Source organism: Salarias fasciatus, chromosome 15 (genome assembly GCF_902148845.1).
Source record: "Salarias fasciatus chromosome 15, fSalaFa1.1, whole genome shotgun sequence".
NCBI lineage: Eukaryota > Metazoa > Chordata > Actinopteri > Blenniiformes > Blenniidae > Salarias > Salarias fasciatus.
In genome coordinates this window covers 20,298,390-20,316,217 of record NC_043759.1, presented here as the reverse complement: position 1 = coordinate 20,316,217, position 17,828 = coordinate 20,298,390, and the positions used below count along the sequence as shown (strand labels likewise).

The 17,828-nt window shown below is 45.1% G+C and overlaps 1 protein-coding gene across 1 annotated transcript; it reads right to left on the bottom strand.

Moving 5' to 3' along the window:
- Positions 1-2,386: 2,386 nt before the first annotated feature.
- On the bottom strand, positions 2,387-10,895 carry LOC115402128 (E3 ubiquitin-protein ligase pellino homolog 2). Its single transcript, XM_030110577.1, has 7 exons — positions 10,555-10,895; positions 6,355-6,484; positions 5,824-5,925; positions 5,275-5,472; positions 4,674-4,859; positions 4,383-4,588; positions 2,387-4,272 (listed from the first exon to the last, which is right to left on the bottom strand). Exons 1-7 carry the CDS (start codon positions 10,632-10,634, stop codon positions 3,888-3,890), a joined length of 1,287 nt encoding a protein of 428 aa, XP_029966437.1. The 5' UTR covers positions 10,635-10,895; the 3' UTR covers positions 2,387-3,887.
- Positions 10,896-17,828: the final 6,933 nt, after the last annotated feature.

Genomic DNA, 17,828 nt, shown 5'->3' with positions numbered 1-17,828 from the left:
TAAGCAAATGTGAAAATTTGCAAACATCCCTAATAAATCAATGAAACTAAAGTGTGTGTTTGAATATATCAGGTTTCTTTTTCAGGGAAGCATAACAACTAGGCTGTGGCGCTCTCAGAGTTAACACGCAGTGAGAAAGCCATGAAACAGGCTCATCTGAGAGAAAAGAATCCTCCTCCTCATGGTTCAAGAGTGACATAATTCCTGTGCTAACTTCAGAATGGAGCTGCTCTCAGCGGGTCTGCAGGAACCTTTCACCAGACATCCTCAATCCTTTCGCAAAGTCCTTTAAAATTGCTATTTAAAATCAGGCATTTTGTGATTTTGCAGCTTCTTATCACATTTGCGTGGTGATGTACTGCACACGTGTGCCAGAACTGCAAATTAAAACAGACGATTATTTTAAAGAGGTGATGAAACTCAAAGCAACCTCAGTGTGTGTTTGACAGAAGGTAAAGAGCGCCACCTGCTGGTAACTACACAGGACGAAACCGGCATTTTTTTTTTTTTTCTTTTTTAATAAAATAAGATTGCGTCTGTTTGACCCCAAACTCTGATTTAAAGCAAGAAAAGAGACCAACGACATGGTTTTTAATCTGGTTTATTGACATGTGTATAGCGATTGTCTGTGCACCGGACGATTACAGAAGAATATGTTATAAAATGATACAAAATATCCATACATAATAAAAAGGAATGCATTGTTAAGTGTGAGGTTTATACGCTGTATAATACATGTCAGCTACTGGCTCGCCGAGCGCCAGGCGAGCGCATAAAGTAAAAAGAGGATGAAGGTTTCACCACCCGGAATGAACTTCAATCGATAAATACAATGCGAGAAACAAACTAAATCAAGGAAAAGCTGTTGATGTTACTTCTGATGTCAACAACTGAGCTAAAATACTGTCTGAATTCATTACAGATGCTAACATCTAAAAAAAAAAAAGAAGAAGAAGAAAGAAACTAAAGAAGAAAGAGAATCACAAAGATTTCTACAAATCAAACGAAGAGAAAATAAGAAAAACGGTTTATAAAGTAGAAGCGAGTGAGGGTGCTGCAACGGTTCCCCATCCACATGCCAATGGTGATACATGTTGTTCTGTATATATCTTTATATATATATTTATATAGAGAAATATTTATATCTTCAGAAGCAGGATTCACTGGATTTGGCGTGATTCGACGGAGACGTTTCCGTCCCCTCTTGGTGCCTTTTTCACCCGTAATGTGACGGACCTTCCTGCTCTTCCTCTTCAGACAGGCTTCCCCTCACATCTACCGTCTCATCCGTGTGTGTGTGTGTGTCTCTGACTCAAGAGTGGCTTCTACCAGATTTCTCTTCACATCTTCTGAAATCACTAAATCCTGAGCTAAAGCAAGTCACCGATCAACACTACGTCACTTTGATTCACCGCACTACAGACCTGGCGTTAGGACTTTGGAAAATACCACATTCTGGGAACGGCACGCCGACTTTCATTGACTTCAAAACGTTTCACGATGGGGCGAAATACAAAATGTAAACACGTTTTGTGACGTCTGTCTGCAGTGAGTTGTGTTTTTTGTTGTTTTTTTTTTTTTTTTTGTTCTAACGGAAAATAGTGGCATAGTAGTAGAAAATGGGACTCCAGGGGTCTCATTCACAAAGTTCTATCAAGTATGAGGATTATTTCAGGTTCACAATCCCTCTTTAAAACCTGTCTTCCAAAACAAAAGAAAAGAAAACAAAAACAAAAAGTGAAACACAAGGGGGAAAAAAAAAAATAACAGAAACGCTGCTTGGAAGACAACTGAACTCAGCTCGAACGACAAGTTGGCAATCCAGCGTGCAAAGTTCTTTTTTTCAGTACGTGTCTGTGAAGTGTACGTTCATGCAAGACACAAATTCCCACGCAAGTGTGTGTGTGTGTGTGTGTGTGTGTGTGTGTGTGTGTGCGTGTTTTCAGGTACTTCTTCCACACTTGAGGCGGACTCTTTTGGAGTGTGTTCAGCCAGCTACACCATAATATTCAGTTACAAAAATAGTATCACAATATAGACCATTCCATATGAGCACCAGGGAAGGCTAAGACATAGCCCGAGTATTTGGCTACATTCATTGTCTGGGCAATGTTCTCTACGGTTAGCGTTTTGTGGTACGCGCGTGTTTTGTCGGACACAGTGTTGGCAATTTGTTTTCGCACTCACAAGCTCTCCTACGTCTACCACACGGGTTTATTTGGAAACACACACAACTTGCTTACACTGAGTAACAACAGGTAACTAAAATCAACCGTATGTTAGAAAAATAGTCACTTTTTTTTGTTTGTTTTTTTTTCTCCCCCCCCCCCCACCCCAAACACTGAACATCTAAAAGAATCCCTCCCGAGCCCCTCCCCTTTCCCTAACAAAATAGCTTTTTATTTTCTTCAAAACAAAAGAGTATTCTTTTGAGGTTACACAAGGTCAAACTCGTCGACGCGCCATCACACCAACGTGGACCCTGTTCAGCGCGATTCGGTAACCAGAGGCGTGTTCAACGGCGGGAACGGTCCGGCTGGATTTGGTTGGTTAATCTTCTCTAAATTCGGGCGCGTTGGTGACACCGCACGTCCCCAGAGAGAGAGCCGGTGTGGAGTGTGAGGAGCAGCCGTGGAGTTGAACACGCCTCTGGTTGAGCCCTTAACCTGGAATCCGTCTCAGCCGCGTCTGAAGGGCCTGCTGACCGCACGCCCGGCTAAACATCGCGCACAACATCTAGCTTATTATCTATGGGAGTGCCGTTATTGCTTGGTAGAGTTGTGAAGTGGAGTTTACCCAGTTTTCGTGCCTTTGTTTATCCTCGCTCTGCTTCCTGATCGGGATAAGATCTTCCGAGCGCGTTTCTCCCACCGGTGCTTCGCCGCTAATCAGCCACAGTGGGGGTTCTGTCCAACCAAATACTACACAAGAAGTGGAGTGCGGAAGGGGTTCTCTGCATAGATTCAACGCTAGAAGGATATGTAAAGACAAAACATGAGACCTGTATATCCTTAAAATGTCGTCATTTTCTAACTTTCAGTGCTGCATGAAAGAAAAACCTTTTAAATTGACCATAAGCGGTTAATACTGCTCTGAAAACAAACTGCCAAAAATAGAAAACAGCAGAAGGAAAAAAAAAAGAAAAAAAGAGCCAACTAAGACAGCACATCTATCAAGATGAAGATGTTTTGTTTTGCGATCAAACACTTGAAGCAACCAATAATAAATCCACAAAATCTGACATGTGGTGACAGCGCTGTCAGCGTGACGTGACTGATAAAGCGAGACGTGGTGAGATAGCAGACCTGGAAGTGCAATAGGGTTTTTGTTTTTCTTTATATATCTTGAACCTGCAATAAACTGCAGGTAAACTGGGAAACAAGGCCATTGCTTTAAATAGTGCAGAAATATAATGATCAGCTCATCGTACGAGGGCGTTTAAACCTGATGACTCAGCTACTCCTGTGTTGTGTTAAAGGACGAGGTGACGTTGCATGTTGGTGTGGAGTCGAGCGGCATGGCTGTTAACCGCTCTGGAAGTTACTTCTGTGAATGATGCATTGTTGAAGGAGACTCGGCTGGTAGACGCAATAAAAAAGCAAATTAATTTACAGTACTGATTCGTCCATCTTGTTTCATGACCCAACTCTTCTGATCTCACACCAATAAACAAGCACTGAAGGATAAACAAGGCGACGGATTCTTCAGCGCTGAGCTTCATTCTGAGGCACAATACTGCAGCGGGCCGCCGTGCCCACAGGAAGTGAGCCGACAGCATCGAATCATGTCCGAAATCCTTACCTCTTGGCACTGCTCAGTATTTGCGACATGAATGAAGCTCAGGTGGCTTCCTGTTAATGTGACGGTGGCGGCTGAGGAGGTGGCGACTAGTCGATGGGGCCCTGGAAGATGAGGCGCGTCCAGCCGGGGGAGCTGAGGGCGGCGGAGCAGAAGGGGCAGACGGGCCTGAAGGCGTGCGTCCCGTGGGGGAGTGGGGTCTCGGCCCAGTACCTGGCTGTCCTCTCTGAGCAGACGTGGCCGCACGGCACGAAGCCGTGGGTGGGCGCGCCGGCGTCCACGTACACGGCGGGCTCGCAGCCCAGCCACAGGGGCACGTAGGGGCCCAGGCTCCTGCACAGGGGACATTCCCGCCGGGCCGTGGAGCCCTCGCCCTCCGCCGGCTCCACTTCTCCTTCCGATCTGTGGCCCCAGTCGTGGCGTCCGTGGACGTGGCCGCAGGTGAGGTAGACCCAGGGCTGACGCTCTTCAAGGCTGCACCAACACAGACACGATATCAGACTTTGCACAGATTAAAATAAATAACAGTGCTGTGGTGCAAGTTCTGGATAAAGCGTGACATAACAAGCATCGTGAGGCCTGACCTGTGGCTGCGCGGGAGGCTGGGGAAGGCCAGCGTGCTGAGGCCGACGGGACACTGAGGCCGGGACGCGTTGAGCTCCTGACGGAGGGCCTCCAGGTGCCGCAGGGTGGGGGCCCGCATGAGTCCCTCTCCGGTGCGCCACAGCAGGGTGGCGCCGCAGAGATCGACCAGGGAACCGTCACGCAGCGCGCTGCTCTCTCCCTCCGCCTGAAGGTGGCGCATGAACACAGACACGCTCACACTCGAAGCATGAGATCGACAAAAAAAAAGCCTCTTGGACGCAGTAACTCACCAGTTTGCCCCGGCTGGGTCCGGAGCGCGTCTCCCTCAGCGCGTAAACGTCTCCACAGACCGAGATCTCCCTCCACAGGCCTTGCTTGGGGTCCTCTGGGAAACCCTCTGGGTGCATGACTAACACGCCGTTGGTGGTCAGACCATCCATGTGCCCATCGGGGTTTTTCCACTTGGTTGCTTTTTCCTGTGACGGAAGATAAACGGAGGCAGAATGTAAACCGTCTTACAACATGTCAATAAATACAGTCGGCTTGGAAAAACTGTGGCCAATGAGCCGACCTGCAAGGACGAAGCTGACGCAGTACTCTTATCTCGAAGTGTGGGAAGAGCAGTGGAGTGGGGGGTTTGAAATTAAAATGGCTACCAGACGGTTTGCTTGCACTTGCATGTCTGCCTCTCCCAAATTGATTAAGTATCAATCAACTAGCAGAGAGTATCGGAGATCACAGAGTCCACAAGGGCCAGACTTTTTCCACAATCTTGAGTCCGTTTGAATAAATCAGGGTTTCATCGGGGCATTTGAAACAAAGGTCTCTCTTTTTAAAAGTCTGTTACCAATATGCTTTATCTATTTGTCGGTGGATCATCTCTCTACTCACCCCAAGGAAGATATTCTTGGAGGAGTCGAAGCCTGCGGCATAGATGCGTGCAGTGTAAGGTGGGTTGCGCTCACACACCACCCTGCAGGCAAAGCGTGAGATGGTGCTGGGAGCGATGGAGGGGTCCTCTCCCTCCTTGCTTCCTCCGGAGGTGTCGGTCACCACAAAGTCGATGGGACTCTCTGTGGAGCGTCCGATCTGCAGCCAACAGCAGAATCATATCATTCTGCTGGATCAACGCTCAAATGATCAAGGATGCAAACTCTAACAGCTTTAAAAAAAATAAAAAAATAAAAATCTTGGTCCAGTATGGGATTTATTGGTTAAGTAAAGCAAATCTGTGGCATTATCCTCTGCAGGAATCAGTGGATAAAAATAGACTCTCTTGAAGATTTCTACTACGAAATGGACCCAGTTCTGGACAAAAATAATCTCCCTTTGATGATGTTACATAACAGTGTATTTTCGGAGGAACTTGCACATGATTATTCCATCAATGGCTTCTTCTCCCTGTCACCAGCTGACCTGGTTTCCTAGATGATGTTTTACCTGGAACATGTCTGTGTTGTTGTCATGGCAGTACTCCACCACCACCGTCTGGTTACGGGACAGAGTGAAAGAGATGCTGTGCTGCCCCCTGCTGTGGACTGCCTGCAACAACAAGAGCAGCAAGCAATAAACCATGTTGCAATGCACTCGTTTTCTGGAACAATCTGTCTTTTTTTTCCCCCAGTCTTTCTTTGTCCATTTTCCCAACCGTTTTGACTGAAGCATGCTAAAAGAGAGAACCACCTTTAAACATTCACTAACGGATCTCACATGGAAGAGATTTGGTGGAGGAAACCCGAATTTCAAGATAATCTGACAGTGATAAAACAGCACTGATATAACGGAAGTAAATTTTATTTTTAAATTAATAAGGAATCAGTCAAAAACCAACTTTACATCCTTATGTATGACATAAGTACAGACCCATGCCCACACATTTCCTCATGAATTAATGCGTGGGCAGGGCTTCACAGGAAGGAAACCAATGTTACACACTGATAAAGCGTGCAGTGCACAGATGCTTCTGCATACCTTGCTGTCCTGTGGCGTGTTGAGGATGTGCACGGCACTGGGTTTGACACCGTTGGCCTTGGCCCTTCGGTACAGAGCGAAGCGGCTCTTTCTGCGCCCACGGTCTCCGCTTGGAAGAGAGCCATTGTACCTGGAGGAGGACAAACACAAATGAGCCCAGATGATGATTAAGTAATCGAGACTTCGGGGAGGAATAAGACTCCGGATGAGTCTACACATGTATGCCATAGCTTTATTGAGTAAGCTTTATCCGTGCATCTTCTAAACCACTTTATCCGTCTAAAAAGTCACCAGGATCTGGAGCGATCCCAACTGACTTTGGGTGGAGGCAGGGAACACCCTGCATGCGGAGCAAACACAGACACGGGTACCTATTAGCAAATTACAGCCATCGATTAACGTTAAACGCATGCTTTCAAACTGAAAGAGGAGAGTGTGGAGAACCTAGAGAAAAGCCACAGATGCACAGAGAGAACATGCGAGAGTGTGAACAAGTACAACGCCGTGCATGAGAAAGCCTCATAATGCTAAATACTAGGATAGTCTTTACAGCCTGCATTCATAAGAACGCCCCACTTTTAAAGACGCGGATGCTGCCTGTACAACAACAAATAACCTGTTGGATCATTAAATAACGTGTGCTTTAATTGCTTCAACGCACATTCAAAGTACCTGTACTCATGATTCCGGTTAAAACTGCTGAACCCGAAAGAGAAGGACTGCAAGCATTTGATCTGAATCACTCGGCGTGACTACTTACAGCCCAGGTTCACTGCAGAGACGCTCACCCTTCATCTCATCTGTCATGTTGACAATGCTTTATGATCTAAAGCATTTCCAGCATGACGGATTCAGTTTTATTACATTCACTGTAGAGCTTTGAGGAACAGAACCAGTCTGGATACACTGCAGGCATGTGTTCAATTACAGGAGCAATATGAAAATCCAAAATCTTCTTACCACAGAAGTACATAATGTATTCATAATATTCTTTAAAAGACAATGATCACTTTTTTTTAAAATCTTTTAATGAAAACCAGGCCAGCGGGATGTTAAGTTATTTCTGGTGTAAGTGCGAAAAGACTCAATATGTCCACTGTGGCTTTTTTTTCTCCAAAGCTGAGTCAAATATGATTTTCACAGTTTGAGTTCACACAGAAGGCAGTGTGCTGGTTTTGGACTTTTCTCTTATCAGCAGGGCATGGATCCTATTAAAAAGAGTTAGATGAAAGCCAGAAAGCAAGAGGGCAACAGTATAGACAATAAACTGTCTATAGTGGCCTTTGAATGTAATCAGATCTGGACCGGCTCACTTCTGGCCTCAGAGCTATGAAACCAATTTAGCTGCCATGACAGTGGAAAGACAATGTAATGATGAAATAAGTAGTGAGGCATCAGTATCTCAAAGAAATCTATAATGTATATCTGACTGTAGGATTTCATCAAAATAGATATTTAAAAATGTAATACACTAACCCTAATCAGCTTGGATTGGCTCCAGTCCCCATGACCCAGAGTTGGATAAAGCAGTAAATGGATGGATACACTGATAGTTTGAATCTGTGTCCCAGACACACAAATGTGCACTACTGCCTCAGAAAGCTTCTCTGTAGTTTTCAACAAACGGCACGTTTAGAAATTGTACACCTCATACGAGACGTTTCTGATTCAGATTTGTTTTTTTCTGCTCGGTCGAGTCCAGTTATTAAATTAACCTTAAATGAGATGCTTTGACTTGTCTCACTAAGAAGCATTTGAGTGTTTTCTCAGAAGCTGATTGCTGACACCATGTATATTTAATGAAAAGCACTTCTACGAATGTCGGTGAGTTTAGCATCCTCAGCTCTGGTGAGTATATCTGTTATGTTCCCTGGAAAGAGTCTTCAAACTGGCCATATTTACTTTAATATTCGTCAAATTTTGAGTCCAGTAAAAGAGCATGACTCAGCGCTGATGTCAGCCCTCAGTTGCCCGGCCTGTCAGATCCCACTGAACTGTCTGCTGAGAGAAAGACCACGTCAGGAAGAGAGGACACATGAGGACAGATCTTTGTGGGGTCAGTTTAAAAGGTAGAGAATATGAAATAGGTCACAGCTTAAAACAGCACATGACAGATAAATCAGGTTGCAGGGACAGTAAAGTAAAAGGTTGACAAAAAGCAAGTCAGAAAAGCAGTCAGAAGCTATCATGAACATCTACGACACAAAACAGAAGCAAAACATACACATGCAGTGACTGGGCACAGAAGATAAGAGGCCAGGAGTCGATGAAAAGTAGAAGGTCGAGGGGAAATGCCAGTGGACGAGCATCTCTATACGGTGCAAGCGTGGCCAGTTCCGGCCTCTATCACGCATGCGCACACACCATAAAGCACAATATGAAATATTCACTCCTTCTGCCCCCCAACACAGCGTTTATTTTCGTTGAGGGCAAGTCACTAAGGAGGCGCTCGCCTCTGTGAAAGTCAGCACTCAGCAAAACACTGGAAGGACGGCTGGCCGAGAGGGGACTGCATGAGAGACAGAGGAATGCGACAGGGGGTCGGTCTCGGACTGGGGAGACGGAGGGTTAAAAAGGTGTGCGGGAGACTCAGGGTGAGTGTCTGTGGAGCGAGCACGAGTGCGGGTTATGAGCTCTGGTGGGCCGCCGAACAGGGCAGGACCGTACATGGTGTCCGGGCTAACTAAGGTAATGAGTGGTGGCAGACAGCCACTGCAAAGATCACATGGCCTGCAGTGAAGCAGACATCGACCGCACGGGGCATATGAGCATCAAGGCTGACAGATGCAAAGTCAAACCACACTTGAACAGATAACACCAGCAAACTCTGATATCTGAGAGGAAGCAGCAGAAAGGACAGCCTGTTCTCACATGCAGTGCCTACTGTCAAAGTTACCAGCTGAATGTTTGGGACAAGAGGAATGGGCCAAGATCATACAAATATTGCAGGATCACAATGCATTAACAATATGAGTGTGTCATATACTGCTGCAATGGGAAGGTGGCATTTATAACACATTGTAAATTATGTTAAATATTACACAGCTTTTCTGTTACCTAGTTCAGCCAGATCTTTATGAAAACTACAGAGAGGAGATCTATTGAGGGAATTGCAAGCTCAAACCAAACCTCAATCATTAAAGCAACCAAATTCAGTCAGAAAGAAAGCACATTAAGTGTTCTGGCCCATGCCCACAACCCCTCAAAACAGGTGTCCGATTCAAACTCCCTTATTCTGATCCAAGGATGTAAAGGGCAGCTGTGTTCAAACAGTCAAATGACGGGGAGGACGACTCATCAGTATTCTGATGTGGGTGGGCTACAGCCTCCTCACTCTATGTTCAGCCAGAGGGGAAGAGATAGGCCATTAGGTCAGTTATCTTTGGCATACACAGGAAGCTCTGCAGGGCAAGAAGGAGGCCTGTGTAAGCCCGGATGTGACAGTGTGTATGCGAGCGTGTCGTGGCATTTCTGCTCTCTGCGGACCCCTTCGCACAGTGTGGAAGCTGTAGGGCTGCAACTGCTGTGGAAGCTGGTGGCTGTCATCAGCACATCCTGCCTACTGTGTGCCTGCGTGGGTGATGAAGAGGGGCTTTTCTCCTCCTCCTCCTCCTCCTCCCTCTCCCTTCCTGGCATGGATGGTCATCTGGCTGAAACGATGTATTAATTAGTAATACCAGCCGAGGAGGGTTTATGACTAAATAATACCAGCGAGACACATGCATATCTGAGACAATGAGATCCTCCTCAGTCCTACTTTTAGCCATCACACATACAGCACCGGATGACATCATTGGGATTTTCAGCCTGCTTCACCCCCCACTACAACCATTGATGAAAAAGCGGCTACATCCGTAGTAGCCTTATGTAGTACGGCTGCAGCACATTCTGCACCTTTTACACTCAAACGCACCACACGAAACAAGGGAAACGATAATGAAGCGCATGTTCAAATGTGGGCTATAAACTTACTTTGTAACACTGGTCCACAACCGGTGTCGTACAATAAATGAGAAATACGCTAGGACGTGTGTAAAATATCCGTGAAGACGATGTGCTTGATACAGAAATAAACTGGATTAAATGTAAAACCCACACGTCATCCGTGGCTTTATTGTTACAATGCAGCCAGTACATTTTCTTTTAATCTTAATTTGCCGCTGGAGAGGCTTAATCACGACACAATTTGAAGAGACTTACCCCAAAATGACCAGCTCGCCGTATTTTACCGGGTCTTTAACGGGCACATCATCATCTCCGTCTTTTTTCGGTGAATTCATCAGACTGGACTGCTCCAGAAGAAGAAAAAGACGCGTCCAAAGCCAATGAGATAAAACAATGCTAACACACTGGGAACTGGAAAGGAAGTGGTCTGGGGGCTGAGGTCTATCAAAGTTTGGCCACAGTTGGGTAAAGTTTTTCAAGACTTTTTGCCGTTTGTTTGAATGTTTTAATCCCTTGATGGAGCATCTTTTCGTAGCTTAAATGCCGGTGTGTAGCTAGTTTCTATCGCGACAAATCTGTTCAGTAGCAGAGGATACAACAACGGCTAACGGCAGGGAGTGGGTCGTACCATCATCAGAAGGGGGGGTGGTCGTATTAAACGTAAGTTAATATAGTTTTTAAAATAACTTGAAGATCAACAAAAGAGCGTCCAGTGAATTTTAAACTTATGTAAATACCACACAAATGAGAATACAGTAAATATTATTTCCCATTCAAAAATTGCATAGTGCTTAGTGACAAATCGTCCCCCGGACCATGGAATGGTTGAATCCTCAATGTGAAGCTGGCTCCTACTGATAGAATAAAATGAGACATTGCTGAAATCACAGAAGTAGCCGCATACGCTGGCATGTACATGTATCCCGTTGTATCTAAACTCTTGGATTTCTTTCTCAGTGGTCATGATAAAATCTGATCTAATGGGTCATTATGGAGTCTGACGGAGTAAGATGCTTTGGGGGGTGTGGTAGTGCTGGTGTAGCTGAGATGTGGGTCACCACTGCGCCCCAGACGACACCTTCCTTTCTTCCCTCCTGCAATTCATGTGGGAGTGTGGAGACAGATATAGGCCGACTGGAGCCTACGCTTATGTGTCTGTCTCCATCTTTCTCTCTCTCACACAAACACACTTAATCACACTCGCACCATGTAGTAACGCATAATGCTGTTGCCACATGAGGGCAGTGCACTTGCAAAGTACAACTTTCCAGTTTATGAAGTTAGTCAACTCTGGTCATTTGGACAAATTCCCACAATGGATGCTGGGTTTCCCCTAGAACCTGCTCTATTCTGATCTATGTCATTTTGTTGGAATACATCTACTGATTTCTGAATGATTGATGTCAAGCATGAAGGTCTTCAAGTTAGTTAAGATGCTTGTCCTGTATACTGTCTCTTTCTCCTCCAACTGTCTGACCGCCATTCATTGTTATTTTATGAGACAGACAGCCAAACCTTGACTGCAGGCTTTTTGGACGGAGCCCAGAGCTGGGGTGTCAGTATCAGGATGTTCTGTCTCCGGAGCGGACAGGCTGTCTTCATCTGGAACAGTAGCCTTATTGCTTGCTCTGGCAGACTAGTGTAACAAGTAGTGGCTTGCACGCAGGGTAAGGCACAGAGGCGCCATACGGCACTTCGCGTGACCCTGAAGTGTGCGGTTTGCTTGCCTTTGTTATCAGATATGTCGAGTGCCATAAAAACATTTGCCTGTACAGATTTAGAGGCGTTAGCCCGAGTGATAGGGAAACACTTCCAAAGCAGAAGCCAATATCTCTCACATGCTCTGACTGAAGTGCTGCAAGTGCAGGAAGAGAGTTGATGACACTTTGAGAGAGAGGATGACTCATGATCGAGCTCCAGCACAAACCGAACCAAACGACCACACCCTTATTTTATGAATGACAACACGTAGCGTTTGCAGAGTAACTAATCAACCAGCCCAACTGCTGACTCACTTCTTAAGTGTATCTCCAAGTTTCACTGCATATATCAGACATTTAACCTCCAACACACTTTTCCTCTGAGATACAGAGCAGGAACTGGACAAACCAGATGTGTGTACGAGTCTGTGTGTGTGCATGTTTCAGTACGTGTGAGTCTCTTTTCTTTGGTACTGTGGGATTAAGGTCACACCCTCCTCGCTCTGTCTCTCTCTCTCTCTCTCTCTCTCCCTCCTTACATCTCTCCCACACTTGCTGTTTGTCTCTTTAGGCTCCCTTTCCTGTTCAGCTGTGTTTCTGGCTTCAGTCACGCGAGGTGAAACCTCACTGCTCCTCAGTTTATGACCATAATAATCCATCAGCTGGCAAGGATCCAGTGGCCTTTGGGATAATTTATTTGTTTGTTTCATGTAACCAGGAATTCAAAGAATGCTGTGAATAACTACAGACTCCTTTTTTTGAATAAAGAAATGTGTTTATTCACTGATCATGAGGGAAGAGTTTCTTCTAATCACTGGAGTTATTGAATATTTTAAATGGCATAGCAGTGGGAGATATTAATCGCAGTGTTTTAACAATACTCACCATAACAGATGCATGTCATCACAGAAGTATAATTAAAAAAGAAAATCTTTCCACTTACAACATCGCAGCACTTCCACAAATATGTGGGGAAATGATGTGAACAGGTCTGTCATCTAGATCTGTCGATAACAGAGACTCTGTGTTCATTTCTAATATTGAACATGGCAGTTGTGACTGACAGCTGCTTTGTTCCATCACAGCCTCATCAGCCCCACAAATTCTCCCAAACTAATCTCAGTATGCAGTCTCGGCTGCTGCCATGTCAGGACTGTATTCACAGTTCACAGAACATACAGAGTGACTAAACAATGCTTTGACATTTATGTCATCGACGTGAATAATAATGTGTGGTTTAACCAGGAAACTGGAGGAGAATGTGTGTAGTAGTACAATTCAGTCACATCGCTTAATTTATCTTGCTACCTTATTTGGTGAACTAATCTCAGCTCAGAAGTATCTGTAATTGTTAACATGTTGAATACAATCTGTTATCATTCTGTGCATTTTGGCAGAACGTATTTCAAGTCAGCCCTGAGCTGGAGGAGTCGCCACTGACAATTTAGAGATGTTTGTGCTGAACATCCACACGTGTGGGCTCTTTTGGAATAAATTCACTTTAGTACAGAAGTGGGCAATTAATTTTCCCAAGGGGCCACACAGGAAGGTTGGATTTCTGTGGAGGAGCAGGCCATATGCTGACTTCACTTCTGGTAAATGTAATATGTCTCCATCACATTAAGCATTTGGTATCATAGTTTTGAGCGATGACTGCTGGTCTACATCAGATTTGGATTTCTCATTGTGTTTGGTTAATGTTTTGCAATGGTGATTAAAATTCTGATCCTTGAAAACAGCACATTGATTCACAACTGAAGTATTTAGATTACTACTTTTCAACGAACACCATTCTGTATTCATGCTCCTTGTTCGGGGGCCCACAACAGTCAGCTATTCTTGGAATTTTGTACACAGATGACTTCATCTTTTGAATTACAGACACCCGACCTGTAAAAAATAAAGTCTACTTTCTTTTTATTCATTGCTGTCCTGCGGGCCCGTCTAGAATGAGGAAAAGGACACAATCAGGCTGAAGTCACACAAATTCCAGAGTCAAGTTAACACATTGACCAATTTGTCTTGTTCTCGAAATCATCAGAGAGGAATTTCTGCAGTTTGAAAGGGTGTGTTTACTTACCAAGCAACCGTCATCTTGGAATATGGTTGCCATTAAGAGAATTATCTGGTCAGCAGCAGTGTTAAGCAAGCTGTTTTGTGAGAAGTTTCATCAACATGATATGTCTGGGTTTTCCCAGTCGAATGTTGCACAAAGTATCACACATCCTCTGCTGAACTGTTCCCCCTGTTACAGTTTTATCTATAAGTAAACACAGCACAACTATCCGGCCTTTCACACGATGTTGAAAGAAAGTGATTATTTCAGAAAAGGTCATCTTACATTGCTCCATTGTTCAAATCTGGAACTTTCACTCGAGTTCGGCTCTTTCAGTTAGAGCGCTGCACTGTGACCGTCGAGTTTCACTGTGTCTCTGTTTGATGTTGCAACCTGTTGTGTGCTCTGTCACCTGCCTGCCACAGCCAGGATTAAAGTTTCCAACAGTTTGTGTGATTGGAATTCGTCTCTGGGCTCAAACCACATGATGCAGTTTTATTACAAATGCGCACTATCAGTGTATTATGTAAAGACATTTTAGTGCTTTATTGAACAGATTTATTTGGTGGTGATCGCCTCTATCTTGTCTCAGTGGATCTCTGGCCTTCTCTACTGTTAACGCCAACAGTCTCCATGTCCTCCACCACTTTACCCACAAACCTTTGTCGATCTGAGAGACAGAAACAGACGGCTGTAGGAGATGAAAGTGAAGGCGGTGAATCTGAGCGTCTGAGGTGTGCTCCGGACTTCTGCTGCTCAGTCTTTGTCAATGTTGCCAAGGCGACGGGCTCAAACAAAAGCAAAGGTATGCCTGTTATTTAGTTACTCTGTCTAGTAAAAACTGAAGCGGAACTGAAGACTTGTAAAAGCCGGTCAAACCACCAAACAGTCAAAACACCGGTTTTAACTAACTGATTTGATACAATTATTTTATTCATACCCGTAGTGTCAGTCTCCTACCTGCAGTGCACGAGCACGTGTCCGCCGGGTGTGTGTCTTTCCCTGTGAACAGACGCCACATTCCCCTCTCCTTGACGGAGGGGACGTCTCCTGTTTTAATCGGGCACGATGCTGCAGATGGCCCAGCATACCCCCCGCTCTGTGTGAGCTTCACACACCGGGCTTCTTCACCGGAGATTTCGGTTCCCCACGGGGGGGAAACTAATTGCATACACAAGCAGGTTTGTTGCAAAACACTAAAAACAAATGTCACCAGGAACTCTGGCCATTGATGGCATAATACCGCACATAATAGTTTAGCCAGCTGTCACAGTAGTTTGTAAAAATGTGCAGATTCACCACGGAGCTAGATCACCGCACACTCCTGGGAAAAGACACGGGAAGATTATGTGAGATCATGTGAGAAACAGGAGATAAGGCAGTCCCAGAGGCACTCACAGCAACAATCAACAACAAAAACGGGCCAAATAAACCTGCCGCTCATATGACAAGAGTGATCTTTGAAGTCTTCCAGTGAATTCTAATGTCGTCTCACAAAACACGCTCGATCGGTAAACAGAATAAGCCTGAAAGGATCTGTGGAACAGTTCTTAAGCTGTACTTTTCCACTAAAAAGAGAAACATGTCCCACTCCTGGGTCGGGGGGGGGGGGGGGGGGGGGGGGGGACTTATTTCTTTAATAGACGTGGATTCAGCACACTCATTCATTTCATGTGTCACTGAACTGCACAAAGCACCTGCCATACATACACATGACCTGAGCCCTGGGTGCTGAGTGCTTTACATGAAGCAGATGGCTCTTCAGACGGGTCATTAGTAAGAGCTGGTGGGGGGGCTTGGGGGGGGGGCTTGCATGTGGTGCGTTATTTTTGGATTTAGTGATGTGTGTTATTTAGGGATGAAAGTTGCATTGGTGACTCTATTTCTGTGTTTGCATAAGTAGGAGGTTGCCGACAGGCACCAAAGCGAGCACGAGAGCGACATTTAGAGTAATTGGCTCCCTGCTCGGGCTGACAGTATTCCGCAGCGAGCACATTAATAATTACACAATGCGTGAAGGGCAACCTCTAACCTTGGTGTAGCAGCCTTGATTGCCACAGGTTTTTGAAGAGTGACACTTGTTGATTGTTTCATCGGCGGTTACGGCGAGACGCGGCAGGCAGAGGCAGCGTTTTTGCCACACAGCAGGCAATTTAGAGATTTGGAGCTATTATACTTTTGTGATGTGTCCTCCTTAGATTTGTTTACAGAAAACACACCTTTAGTCAGTTCATTCGCTGCAAACTCTCCAGTGTCAGTTAAAATTCGGCTTTGAGATTTTATTTCCTTCCTTCTCGTTGCAAACTTGTCTTTTTCACTTGCAGATTTCACACTGGACTCGACATTCCTGCTATGCGGCCATCGTGCACCCTCGAACACAAAACAACTGTGACCAGAGTTTACATGCTTTCACATGGTCGAGATGATTGAAACTTAAATGAACGGATGTTTTTCAAAATGTGGAGTGGTTTTAAATTGTAATCAATGAAAACTACCAAAATTTGTAATGATATAAAATCAACAAGCAGGAAATGAAAAAAAAAAAACAACAACCTGTGGTTCAAATATTTTGATAGAAATAAAGCTAACGGGTTGAAACAAACACTACATTTTTTCCAGTTGAAATTTATGGTAATGTTTGAGGATTAAATTACTATTATTAGTACTGTGAAAAGCATATCATAAATTACACTTCTAGATAAAAAAAGGAGCAGTGTACACATGTTTGATAAAAATATTGCTTCAAATTTGTGTCTTGTTTGGGACTCAGATGGGGATCCATTCAGAAATAAATTGCAGTTACACCGCCTTGACCACAGTCATATCCACAATAGTCACTGCAGTCGACTCCCTCTCTGCTGTTTCTCAGTTTCACAAAAGAAAGCCAGTGCAGGTAATTATAGTGCCGCTTAACAGACACATAATTTACATCTGAATAACTATGCTCCAGTCCCGTCCTGTCCATTTCGTTTCAAACCCACGCAAACGAGCTGGTAGTACTCCTCGCCATATTGTCGCGTTGGTGTGTTTTGTCTCTATCTGGCAGCGCCCGTCCGTCACGGTGTGGTGTGCCATGTGTCACACAGGAAGGTTGCAGCGCATGTCAGTTCCTGTCACAAACGAAAGTGCGGCGCTCCGTTCAGCCGTCGTTTCGTAGCTGTGTGTGTGCAGTGGGGAAGTTTTCTGTGATCAAACACTTCATAAAGTCTTTACTTTGAGCAATTTGCTTTAACTGATGAAGCGACAAACTATTTTTATAGAAAGTATAAGCATATGCTTGAAAAGAAAAGCCAGAATGTATGTATCTGGAGGTGTAGATCAGTTTATTTTAAACACATCCTCCACTCATTTTGATTTTGGCAGATTGGGCGATAACCACGCTTCCTGTAAAGGATGTGAGAAAGCATGGCTTCCAATGCACAGCCTCTGTTAATTACATCTGTGAGCCTGAACCACTGCAGTTGTAGAGGCACACGTCCCTCCCACTGCACAGCCTCGCTGCCAAACGCAAACACAGGCCTCGGGCTCCCTATAATTATTAGCACATTGTCCGAGGCGGACAGAAAAGCAATGTGCAACAGATTCTGAAGAGCGTGCAACATGCCTGGGAGCTGAATGTCACTCCGCACGCTGCTCCGGCGGGTCCCATGACAACAGAAACTTTCTGAGTTATGTCTCCGGCTCGTCCTGCCAGGCCCCGGGTCCCGCTCCGTGTGCCAGCGGTGCCCGTCTGCGGAGCCGGAAATGCCCATCAAGACGACTGTAGATAATCG

What these genes read in the sequence shown, in the direction of transcription:
- LOC115402128 (XM_030110577.1), bottom strand. Translation starts at nt 10,634, where the DNA reads ATGAATTCACCGAAAAAAGACGGAGATGATGATGTGCCCGTTAAAGAC. An exon ending in CCAAGAATATCTTCCTTGGG is followed by an intron (nt 4,860 to 5,274) that starts GTGAGTAGAGAG and finishes CTTCCGTCACAG; the next exon opens with GAAAAAGCAACCAAGTGGAA. An exon ending in AGCCTCCCGCGCAGCCACAG is followed by an intron (nt 4,273 to 4,382) that starts GTCAGGCCTCAC and finishes GTGTTGGTGCAG; the next exon opens with CCTTGAAGAGCGTCAGCCCT.